Source organism: Bos indicus x Bos taurus, chromosome 29 (genome assembly GCF_003369695.1).
Source record: "Bos indicus x Bos taurus breed Angus x Brahman F1 hybrid chromosome 29, Bos_hybrid_MaternalHap_v2.0, whole genome shotgun sequence".
In the NCBI taxonomy this organism is placed as follows: Eukaryota; Metazoa; Chordata; class Mammalia; order Artiodactyla; family Bovidae; genus Bos; species Bos indicus x Bos taurus.
In genome coordinates, this window is record NC_040104.1 from 45,009,296 (window position 1) to 45,022,569 (window position 13,274).

The 13,274-nt window shown below is 36.8% G+C and overlaps 1 protein-coding gene across 3 annotated transcripts in view; it reads right to left on the minus strand.

Annotated features, from left to right (window-relative positions):
• NOX4 (NADPH oxidase 4) overlaps nt 1-13,274 on the minus strand; it is a 181,419-nt gene that overhangs the window by 116,333 nt on the left and 51,812 nt on the right. For all 3 annotated transcript variants that reach the window (XM_027532138.1, XM_027532140.1, XM_027532139.1), the window contains 2 exons: nt 10,183-10,255; nt 8,017-8,097 (listed from right to left, as the gene is read on the minus strand). In XM_027532138.1, coding sequence (XP_027387939.1) covers nt 8,017-8,097; nt 10,183-10,255 — 154 coding nt within the window. The remainder of the gene's footprint in view (nt 1-8,016; nt 8,098-10,182; nt 10,256-13,274) is intronic.

The following is a 13,274-nucleotide window of genomic DNA, read 5'->3' on the forward strand; positions in this document are numbered from 1 at the left end:
GCCGTAATAACTTATTATCTCAACAACACTAAATGTAAGTGACAGGCCCAGAATGGCAAGCCAAGTGACATTTAAACAAATACACAGATTATTTTTATTGTTGTCTGCAATACTTTGAAGAAACCTGTAAGGGCCTAGAAGTACAACACATTCCTAGATAAAGGCAAATTAACACAATTCCATGTAATCCGGCAAATACTGAGCAAATGAGGATTTGTGAAAGGAGTTTCACAGATAAAGATCAGTAAGAAATAGTCCTATCCTAACCAACAGGGACCTAGTGTCTAGCACATGGAACTCTGCTCAGTGCTATGTGGCAGCCTGGATGGAAGAGGTGTTTGGAGGAGAATGGACACGTGTATATGTATGGCTGAGACTCTTTGCTGTGCCCCTGAAACTACCACAACATTGTGAAGCGGCTACATCCCCACACAAAACAGAAAGCTTTTTAAAAAGGAAATAATCCTATTTTCAAAACCACTGCAATTTACCTAGGATATATCACTCTGTTGAATTTTCTTTTCTCTTTGGTATTCTAACTCACAGATGCATAATGGAGATAGGCTGCAGAGAACACTGGGATTTTCTACTGTTCAACTACAACTTCAGCTATCACCTGACTTTCTCCCTTCTACCTAAGGTTTTATATGCGTGTGTCTGCGTGTGCTCAGTTGTGTCTGGCTCTTTGTGACCCTACGGACTGTAGTCCACCAGGCTCCTCTGTCCATGGGATTTCCCAGGCAGGAATACTGTAGTGGGTTACCATTTCCTACTCCAAAGGATCTTCCCAATCCAGGGATGGAACTGGTGTCTCTTGTATCTCCCACACTGGCAGGTGGATTCTTTAGCACTAGCACCACCTGGAAGCCCATTATTATTCTGTTGTTGCTGTTTTTCAATCGCTAAGTTGTGTCCAACTCTGCGACCCAGTGGACAGCAGCACACCAGGCTCCTCTGGCCTCTATCTCCCAGAGTTTGCTCAAATTCATGTCTGTTGAGTCGGTGATGCTGTACTGCTGCTGCTGCTAAGCCGCTTCAGTCGTGTCCGACTCTGTGCGACCCCATAGACGGCAGCCCACCAGGCTCCCCCGTCCCTGGGATTCTCTAGGCAAGAACACGGGAGTGAGTTGCCATTTCCTTCTCCAATACTTTTGGCTTAACCCACAGCTTCTGGGCCTTCCTTTCACGTGGCTTTGCCAAGTTTCCATCTGACATTCTAAGAAGGGCAGGTGCCTCTCCCCGGGAAGAAAATCCCACAAGCCTCTCCTCCTTCCACACCAGAGTGGGTAAAAGGAGACCTTAGTACAAGCGCTTCTAAAAGAGAAGATTCTTGGGAACCAGCAACTTCTAACATTTCATTATGTTTCATAAATACCTTCAACAGTATATTCTTAATTTCCTTCTCCTGAGGGCATAGTAGAAGAAAGATAAACCAACATAATAAGCCTCATCTCATAAGTATTTGTCTGCTCCAGGTTAACTTCGTGACTTTTAATTCCTACGAAGCTGACAATGCCTCTGGTTCACTGTACTTATTGACAAAGGCCACTCACTGTGTTCCTTGGGTTTAAAGAATAAATGTTTTTCGAAACACACTCATAGAAAGCCATTCCTTTTCAAGTTTCTGAAAAAATGATTTAAGCAGAATATAAATCATGCTCTACAATGAACTCATGCCAGTAAGTAGTCCCAAATGGCAGAAATCTCTGTTTAAAAGAATAATTCAGGTATCATTTATGTATAATAATAAAATATGGTCTGAAAAGTCCAGCTGGCTCAGTTATTAATATTTACTATTATTTGGCTCTCACTGTCATCTACACATCTGAGGAGGACCTTTCCCCTTTCTTTTCCAGAATTCTCACACTATATTTCGCCTCTTATGTAAATAAAAAGTAAAATACAATTACCACCCACACAACACTTCCTAGAGCTAAAGCCAGTGGGAGTGCTGTCTTAAAATTGAGAGGCTAAGGTGCCAAATCTCATTTACAATGCGTTCCCTCCTTGTGCCTTTCAAAGGAGTCGGTGAGGCTCTGGGCTGAGACTCTGTGACATTCATAATTGCTTTTCCCTCCAATATCCCTTTTATCAGTAAGTGAGAATGGCAGTATAGCTCTCCTCTTGATGAGTTTTTCAAATGAAAATGAAGAAAGAAATGTCCAGTTACATTTATGTCTGGAAAGAGGAAACATTTTTGGCTTTTTAATATTTTTTCTGTATGTCTTCTGAATTGAAATATCTTTAAATACAGTGTAAAAATAACAATCTCCTATAAAAGTATATTAAAAATGAGGAAAAAAATTCCTTAGGAGAAGGTTTGTCTTAAAGTCCTCAAATAAACCTTTATCATTAAAATCTATTGCCCTTTTGAGATCTAACAACATTATAAAGATTGTTGCCCTTTCAAGGAATATTCTCTGATCTGCTAAGCAATTTTCATTACACATTTACCAGATTACTTTGCTAATAGGAAAATCTGGGCTCTTAAAAAAAAATTATTGTTCAACCAAATAAATGTGGAGTTTCTTCCTTACACAGTTATTTATATTAGTGCAAGTATAATTTTTTTCCTGCTAACATTTATTCAGTATATCTATAGTCTACCTACATTGCTGCATTCACTTATTTAAACCTATGAGACAACTCTATCATATGGATATTCCATTATTAATCCCATGTAGTGGATAAACAAGAAAGGACAAATTATCTGGCAAGGTCCTATAGCTAGTAAGTGATGTAAGCTCTTAATTGCCATGCCACACTGATCTCCTAGGGAAAAAATAATATATTTTAAAAATCCATTTAATCACTGAAAAATAATTTGAGTTTGCTGCTGCTGCTGCTAAGTCGCTTCAGTCGTGTCTGACTCTGTGCGACCCCATAGATGGCAGCCCACCAGGCTCCCCCGTCCCTGGGATTCTCCAGGCAAGAACACTGGAGTGGGTTGCCATTGCCTTCTCCAATAATTGTGTTTAGTATATATGAAATATTCTTTTTTTTGGTGCCAGGCAATAGAAATGCTTATAAATACTAATGGAAAAAAATCTAATACATAGGCAAAAAGAATAAAAACTAGGTTAAGCTAAAGGCATACACAATCAAGTTAACTGGGCTTCCCTTGTAGCTCAGTTGGTAAAGAATCTGCCTGCAGTGCAGGAGACCCAGGTTTGATTCCTGGGTCAGGACGATCCCCTGGAGAAGGAAATGGCTACCCACTCCAGTATTCTTGCCTGGAGAATTCCACATACAGAGGAGCCTGGCAGATTACAGTTCACGGGGTCAAAGGAGTCGGACACGACTGAGCGACTAAGCACACAGCAAACAATCAAGGTAATTGGATCCTAAATAATATTGCGTGTAATATTTTGAGCAAAGCTAAGACTTCCACTTAGCCAATATAGATTGCATACCCCAGGAGAACCACATTTAATTTCAATTTCCAGTTTTAAATGGGATACAGGGAAGCCATGCCAATAGCCAGCTTGATTTAGTAGTTAAGAATGTGGGCTCTGGAATCTATTTCAAGCAAGAAACAACTTCATAAAAATTAGAGCTTTCCAAAAACAGAATGGGATTTTCAAAATTAGAAATTTACTTAGATATGTTGTAGGGAGATTGAAAGAATCTTGGTCAAAATCATCTTTTGAACTTTCTTCAAAATGAGATTTTATAAAAATAAAATTGACTTTAGAAAATTATATAAACAATTGCTCCTCCTTATTATAAAAGTCAACAATTTCAAACAGCTTTGCTGTTGAATTAAAAAACTGTCTACAATTTCTAGCCTATGTTGATCCTTCAATTTTCTGCACTACTAGAATTCTGGAAAATAAAGTATGTTTACACTTGGAAAATATGTAGTTTAAAATTGCCTTTAGCACTTTCAATTGATTTTTTTTTTAATTTCAAAATAATAATCAATGCTTGGAAACTAAAGCTTATATATTACATTGTTCTTCTATACCCTATTATTGTACTTAACATATTGATGGAGAAAAAGCAAATGACCAGCAAATAGTGAGTTTCTGTTCAAATCTAAAGCATACTCTACTAGAAACTTCAGTATAAATTCAAGAAGCTTGTTTTGAACAGCTGTACTTTAGTTGTATAACCAAAAGCTAGAGAGTAAAATTAACAAAGCATTTTATAAATAAAAATATATCTAAGTCTTCAACAATAGAACAAATAATAGCTTCAATAGATTTACTTACAGATAGATCTTTTGCAATAAAAAAGAACATTTTGAGAAATGTTCCATTTTGAAAAAACTGTAAGATTTATCAGTAGTAGTTTTTTCCCCATACCAGAAGCATAATCTATGTAGCTTTATTAAAAATTAAACTTCACAGAATTATAAACTTTTAGTTAGAAGATGAGTAAATTCTACAGATTTGAGTTATAGCACAGTGACTACAGTTAATAATACCATATTGTATACTTGAAATTTGCTAAGAGAGTAAATCTCAAGTGTTCATGCCAGAAAAAGAGGTAACTGTGTAATGTGATAGAGGTATTAATTTGCTTGTACACTTTAAATATATTCTATTTGTCAATTATTCTCAATTAAAAATTAAACTTCATAAAATATGTATACTACAGAATGCTTAAAGTATTGTGTATTTGTTGCATGACACATTTCAGTATTAGAATAATTATTTTCTTCATTTTTATCTATAATATGCAAAGAACTATTAATTCAGTTGGTATAATAGATTGAATATATAAGTCATTCTTTAGAAGTGTTTGGTTATTTCTTTATATAAATTAAAGTCACTTTCTGTTTATGACCCCTGTTCCACAAAAGTAAAATCAAGATTTAAATATACATTGCATTTCCCCCCATAATGGAGACATTATGTAACTCATTACTCTCTAAATTTCAGAAGTCTATGTAAACGCTTGAACCTTTGAAAAGTGACTCTATTTGAAATATAAAGAAACAGATCTCTTCAGAATTTTAATTTAGTACAGCTTAAAGGCAAAAATATGCATAACTAACTTTACCAGCAAGTTATTGTATTTTTCTCTAATCTGTTATAGCTAGAGATAGCAAGCCCAGGTAAATCAAGATATTAAGCTTTAAAAATAAAAACTTAAGACCCTGTATAATAGGCTCTATGTTCATCCACATCATTAGAACTGACTCAAAGGCGTTCCCCATCATATAGACTGAAGTAAATCAGAAAAACATATATATGGAATCTAGAAAGATGGTACTTATGAACCTATTTGCAGGGCAACAATGGAGATGCAGACACAGAGAACAGGCTTACAGTGGTGCGGGGGTGGAGGTGGGGAGACTAAGGGAGAGTGTAACATGGAAGCATGTACCCTGCCATGTGTAAACTAGGTAACCGATGGGAATGTGCTGTGTGACTCAGGCAACTCAAACCAGGACTCTGTTACAACCTAGATGGGTGGGAAGGGGTGAGAGGCTGGAGGGAGGTTCAAGACGGAGGGGACACATGTATTCCTATGGCTGACTCATGTTGATGAATGGCAGAGGCCAACACAATATTGGGAAGCAATTTTCCTTCAATTAAAAATGAATAAGTTTGGGGAAAAAAACTTGAAACCAAATTTTTAGAAGCATTGAACTCTCTAAAAAAAAACAAACAATAAAACACTATGGGTTTTTGAGTCAGAATGCCTGGATCTGAAAGCAGAATACATCAGTTAAGCAAACTTTAGCAAGTTATGTACTCTCCCTAAACCTATTTTCTTATGTAAAGGGTGTTTAATAGTATTATTTATCCTTATAGAACTATAATCCTTTAATAGTATAAAGCATCTAAATCATTTTGAATTTATGCTTGGCATATAGTAAACATTATGCAAATCTTTTAAATTAGTATTACCATTAGTAGCACATACGTTTAGTCATAGTCCACTTTAATGATAATAGCCCTGGACAACCAAACAAGCCATTTAAAGAACAGAATATAAAGCAGATTTTCTCTACCAAGGGCTTTCTTGGTGCTACAGAATATGCTAGCCCCACAAGGGAAAAGAACAGAACACAGAGGTTCCACTGACTGTGGCCCTCTCCCCGTGTGTCAGCCATGGCCAGCTGGAAGTCGGGATTACGTGTGGCCATATATCTGTGTGTGTGTGTGTGTGTGTGTGTTTTAGTTCTCAGTTGTATTCCACTCTTTGTGACCCCATGGACTGTAGCCTGCCAACTCCACTATCCGTGGGATTCTCCAGACAAGCATGCTGGAGTGGGTTGCCATCCCCTTCTTCAGGGGATTTTCACAACCCAGTGATCGAACCCTGGTCTCCTGCACTGCAGGCAGATTCTTTACCATCTGAGCCACCAGAGAAGCCCAGCCACATGTCTGCTGCTGCTGTTGCTGCTAAGTCGCTTTAGTGTGTCTGACTCTGTGCGACCCCACTGGTGGCCTCCTACCAGGCTCCCCCATCCCTGGGATTCTCCAGGCAAGAACACTGGAGTGGGTTGCCATTTCCTTCTCCAATGCATGAAAGTGAAAAGTGAAAGTGAACTCGCTCAGTCGTGTCCGACTCTAGCGACCCCACGGACTGCAGCCTACCAGGCTCCACTGTCCATGGGTCTAATGCTCTACAATTATATGTTCTAGAACCATGATACAGAACAAACTAAACCAGGACATGGGAGATAGTAAACCAGGACATGGGAGACAGAAGTCCATAAAATGCTGATATCTAAACCAGTGGCCTCCAAAATTGGAGGAAAAACATTTTGAACATGCAGCTTGAGATAAGTATACCATTTATGGATAAGATTTACTGTACTGAGAAAGTATATTATAAAACATTCTGAGGAAAAAATTAACAGCAGGCCTGAACTTTTCTCCACATACTGTCTCCCTGGAAACATTCCGGGTTAAGACAAACAAGGAGTGACAGCTGTGTTACCAGTCAGCATTGTTTGTTACGGATGGAACACATCTGGACGAGGAGGATGCTGATTCAGCTTCCTGATGCAGTGTGTTCTAGCAACTGAGACCATCCCTTTAGGAAAGCTGGATCGTTATCAAGAGATTGATTCCTGTGGAGCTTGAGCCTTCCCCAAAGCAAAGTAGTCCTTATCTACCCACACGATCTCACCTTAAAACTGAGTTACTACATAGGAGGTAATGCAGAGAAGGTGGAAAACGGTTCCTGAACATCTAGAGGGACTCCCACTGAAGAAGCATCTGACATTAGCCTGCTGACATTCTGTTTCCAGTCCTGTATCCTTCTACTAAACCAAGTGAATCTGGTGCCAAACAATAGCCTACTGTGTCATTTTAGTGTGAGTGTTAAAACCACAGGTCCACTGTGGTAATCATACAGACATGAACATACACAAAAAGTATATTACTTACATCCTCTAACATAATGAATTATTTTAAGCACCATACATTTGAGTATACTGCTTGGGTCCACATAAGGTTTCATAGAATTTGGGGTATATTTTTTGTAACAACTTGGAAGCTATTGTTTTTCCCTCTGATTTTCTGGTGTTTTTCACAGATGTTTTTTCCTTTGGTCCTTGTAAATCCTTGGCTTTCTCTGCAAATACTAGTGCCCTTAGGACTTCTTAAACTAAAAATTGGTAACTCCATTGTTACAAACTCTGCAGCAGCAAGACATAAGGAATTCCTGAAAATTCAAACATTAAATATATTGAAGTTCTTCACTTCCTGCTCATTTTCTTTTAAAGTTTATCAAGATATAACTATAATAGTATACATATATTCCCTCTAATTAAATTTTTTTAAAAATTAGAGAAAAAGATATAATTATAGAAGGCTTTAAAATCTACAACATTATGGGAGAAGTAATTTTGTCTTTCCATTTTAATATACTTTTAGGCTAGTTTCATTAAAACATGCTATGTCCAAAATAGAGCAATTCATCCCACTCTTGACACTACCCTCAATTCCAGTAACCAAACAATTTTGCCATTTCCTGTGAAAATTTCTATAGACTCATCTGTCATTACCCCATTTTTAAGCACATGTGATTTTTAAAAGTTATTAAACTTACCCTGATACATGTAACATCAGCAACATGTAGAAGACAAAGAAGAGATTATGAGTATACCAGAAGATGTCATAGTTAGAAACTCTGAAAAAAACAAATAACTTAATTTCAATTTCACTTCCTACTCCATCTCAGTAAAACAAGCATGCATCCTTTCAAATACATGTCACTACTGAAAGTTGAAATATGAGTTCGTCTGAGACTTATCTATTAATATCAACATATTAACATACCATTGCAGAAAACTGACAAAAATTATAAGTAACACTTTATCATCTTGAAGGTTCTTTGTATTTCAAATAAAGATACATGGAAAAAATTAAAATCAGGTGTTTATTTTTAAATTATTATGATGTAAGGTTAAGGAGCAGGCAACAGTCTGCTAATGTGTACTACTGCTGCCTTTGTTTATCAATATTCTCAATTTAAAAACAACTAATGTTTCTATCCTAATATGTATTTTGAGAGTAGTTCAAAGGAAATTCAGATGGAGATAAATTAAATAAATGTTCATCAAAATTTTATATGATTTTTCTAGATAGTATATAACTTTAATATCTTGCGTTACTAGCCTGGGGGAGGACCAAGATTCTAAAAAGGGAGGGGTACAATAAACACAACCTATAAAATGTTTGAAAGAAGTAAAAAGACTATCAGTTACTTATTTCATATATCTGAGTGGATGTTCAGGGAAGCTATCTGATAAAAGCTTAGATGATTCTGATAACAACCCCTGAAACCTTTTAGAATCCCTGGGTTAGGCAATAATCAATACAGTCACATTTACTTCAGTCACAGATTGCTACCACAAACAAGATCAGTAACACCCTTATAACATGCACTCTCTTGCATATATCTGATCTTTTTTAATCTACATTTCTAGAAGTAGAATTACGTCAAAGGACACACAGTTTGTAAGGTTTCTTTATATACACCACTCATTGCTCTATAAAACATGGTTATCAATTAAGAACCCAATCACAGTGTAGGAGTGCCTGTCTCCCCAGACCCAGACTCAACTATATACATCTCCAGTATCTTGGAATTGGGTATTATTTCATTTGTGTTGCTTGCTTTCAATTCTTCGGTGACTTACCTGTTCGTAGAAATTACCCATTTCTACAGCATACTTCTCAACTGTTGTAAGTAAACTATTCAAATTTAAGAATGTACTAGCTGCAAAGAAGGGCTTCCCAGGAGGCACTCCTGGTAAAGAGCCCGCCTGTCAATGCTGGAGACGTAAGAGACACAGGTTTGATCCCTGGGTGAGGAAGATCCCCTGGAGGAGGGCATGGCAACCCACTCCAGTATTCTCACAAGAACGGAAGAGCAGCCTGGGGAGCCACAGTCCACAGGCTCACAGAGTCAGACGCGGCTGAGGCAGCTTAACACGCACGCACAGTTCCATATGAGTGCAATACTGTTCCCAGGAACATGCTACTTTTTAATTTTTATAATGTATACTGGCATTCAGGAGTTTCAGTTTTCATATTTTGAGATAGCTAAATACTTCCTATATTTCCCCTTGTCCATTACGAGCACTGATAACTATAAGTTAAAGTTTCCTCCAAATCTTCAGCGGTGCAATTTTTCACAGGTAACTTTGTCATGGAGCTAGAATTTCATTCACGTCAGCCTTCCTTTCCTCACAAGCTTGCAGTGGCAGCTTTATTACTTAGCAGGTTCTCACATATGGCAAAGTCCTCTTCAGGTCTTTCTACCAACTATCACTTAGTTCAAGGCCTTGGTCATTTTTGCAAGTAAGTCCTATTCTGTTTTTATTAACTAAAGTATAATTTTCTTATAATATTATATTAGTTTCAGGTGTACATCATAGTAATGCCCTATTCTAAGTTACTGAGGCATATTTTTTTTTAATGTTTAGTTAAGCCACATCTTCCTTTTATTCCACTTGGGAATATTTACTTGAAACATCCCCATACACAATTCCTTATCACTCAGAATATTTGACTGAAAGATTTTTCCAAAACAGGAAATTATATATAGAAACGTCTCTAGTTCCCTCTTACTTACACAGGAAACAGAATACTGCATTGACTAAGCATTTGGGTTAATCAAGACATTTTCTACATATGAAAATGAAGATAATCTGAAGGAAATCTAAATAGTCTGACCAAGAAACATCAAAATAATGGCTCTGACACTCACCGTATCGCATATGTTGAAGCTGTAAACATCAAGAATAGTACCAGTACCATGCAGACCCCTGTCAGGCCAGGAACTATAAAAATATACATAAGTACATTTTAACTTAAGTCATACTGAGAAAAAAAGTACAAAAAATTATTACCTTAAAATTCAAAGTACTAGGCTGCTCTGTGGGAAGCCTAATTGAAATCATCTATCTCCTTACATGTTCTCTGTCAAAAAAACCTGGTTTTTTTTTGAATTAACATTAGTTTCAAGGTACTTAAGGCAAAGTAGAATCTTTTCCACCTTTCACAGAAAAGTCCCTTTTGGTATTTTCAAATATTCCGATCAGAATGGTGACTACATGCACACTTTGATAGGAACATAACTACAGCAAACAGCAATGAGTAATGCAACAGGACACAGCTGACATCCAACATCCTAACTGCTTTGGTTTTCTCCATCAGAGTCAATGTCAAATAATTTCTTTTGGACTTCACTATCTAGAAAAAATTTCCAGAAAAAATAAGCAAAACCTGAATAGTTCTAAAAACCACAACTTCAAGTGTAGAACAAAACATGGTGAATGTGAAGAAAAAAGTTACAGTGCTGATTTTTTAAGAATACTCTCAGACATAATTCCCCTTAGAATGGAAAATATTTTAAAATCAGTGTTTCTGATATTACATAACACTTGTTCTTAAAAAGAAAGCGTGCAAACATGTCATTTTACAGAATTAATACTGGCGTAATAGATTGCTACAAGCCTAGTGTTAGCTCATTAGAGGACATCCAAAAAGAATAGGTGATATGCTATATCAAAGAGCGAAAAATCACAACAGTCTCATTTCTTATTATCTTATTGCTATCAAATAAAATAGTCTATGTTACGTTTATCTACTCTTAAAATCACATGAGCAACAGTAAGTACTAAATGACCTAGCTAAGAAAGTCCATCTCAAATCTTTCTAGAAAAGGTACTAACACACTTCTGTCTCCAAAAGTACAGACACCTCCCTACTCTTCTTCTTGACAAGGAAGCACCTATGCAACAGAAGGCCCATCAGGGAGTGAGAGCCATCAACAGAAGCAAACAAGCTGGGGATGACACCAGGGCAATACTGATAGGCATCATTAGGGTCACAGAGGGTATAGAATGGTTGGAAAATAATATTGGAAATTCCAATGCAGTAGAAACAAGTTTCCACTTGAAAAGGGCCACATGAGAAATAAGGGAGTCGGTCTATGGAACTTAATACTTGAGTACACCCTCCTTTTCACTCTTCCCAGTACACAGATTTGGAAGCCTAACAAAACTTGCCTTTCCCTAATGCCCCAATCCAAATCATCTCCCCTCTAAATTCTTTCATTGGGCACTCCCTTTGCTATTGTCTCTCCCATTGCTTTACTTCCTGGGGTAACAGAAGACCAAGATAAGTACACTAGTTCACACAGGAGGATTTGGCACCCCACTCCAGTACTCTTGCCTGGAAAATTCCGTGGACTGAGGAGCCTGGTAGTCTACAGTCCACGGGGTCGCAGAGTCGGACACGACTGAGCGACTTCACTTTCACTTTTCACTTTAAAAAGAACAGCAGGCCTACAAAATGACAAGGCCTTTCCTCTTCCAAATACTTATCCCCCGAAAACACACACATAGCCACCCCAAACTTGTTCAAAAATATTCATTAACCACTTTAATACTCAAGGCCTATAAACAATTTAAGTCTCCATCAACAGATGGATGGATAATTATTTATTGTGCCTGAAAAATTAATCAGCAGTTTAAAAAAATGACATATACCTATGAACCACAAAATTATTAGTCTGAGTGAAAAAACCAGACTCCCCACCCCCCAAGAAAAACCCTGAAAGAATATAAGCTCTACGATTTCTTTTATACAACATTATAGAAAATTCAAAGCATTCTTTAGTGGTAAAAGGAAGATCCATAACCAGGAGGGGTAGAGAGCAGGATGCATTACAAAAGAGCACAAAACATTTTTAGAATGATGGACATATTTGTTATCTTGATTTTGATTATGGTTTCTTATGTATATACATATGTCAAAAGTGATCAAATAACATACTTTACATATGTATAATTTAGAGTACTTCAGTTATAACTCAAATTTAAAGAAGAAAAAAGAGAGAAGGTCCCTTTCTCTGGCTCCAAGTAATTTAAAAAACCCGAAAAAAAAAAAAAGAAAAAATCCGTATCTGCCCAAATGAACAAATAAATGACAGAATCCCAGAGGGCTCTGTAATGTGAAATTTGTGGTTGGAGAGGCCTTTCAAGTAATTTCATTGAGGCTTCAGGAACGTCTACTGTGTCTACATACATGGTTTCCTTTATATAGTCCTGAACGTGCCGAAATTAGTTTTAGAATGTCTGCAAATCACTTTCATCAGAACACCTGAAAAAATGGAGCTTGTTTAGAATAGAGGTATAAGTTCCAAAGGGTATTATTTGAACATCAATTCTTTTAGGAATTAATTTCCAGTAAAAATGCTCTCACTACTCCTTGAAGAATCACAGGGCACATTAATGTAAATTTTCTGAGAGGTACTAAAGTCAAGAAACCAGTTTAAATTTGAACAGATATTCCCCAAACACTGAACTCGAGCATTCCTTTTAGAGCAGATCATGGAAAACATATTAGAAAGACTTTGGGTGAAATAGTTGACCTCAGCCATTTGAAATCAAGATGAAATAGAAGCCTCAAATAACCTAGGGCATATGTGTATATCCTGGAATTATAGCCCTGTTATTGTCCCTTAACCCAAATCCCAATCTCATTGAATCTCACCTGTAAACTAAGAAGAATCAATTCAATGTTTTTTAATATTCTTTCAGATTTATGAAGTTATCTTTCTTTTCAAAAGAATTCATTTTTCCTTTCTCTCTCCCAGAAGTACAAAAATTCCAGAGTTTGCAATTTATAAAGTAATAGACTTCATAGCAATGAAGAAGAAAAACTGACTTATAATTAGCAACGAGAAGAAAAAAAATTACAGACACAGTGGTCCAAAAAAAATGGTGGGATGAGTAACTCAAAAACCAAAGAGGAGAGAGTGGGAGAGATAAATTAGGATTTAGGGATTAATAT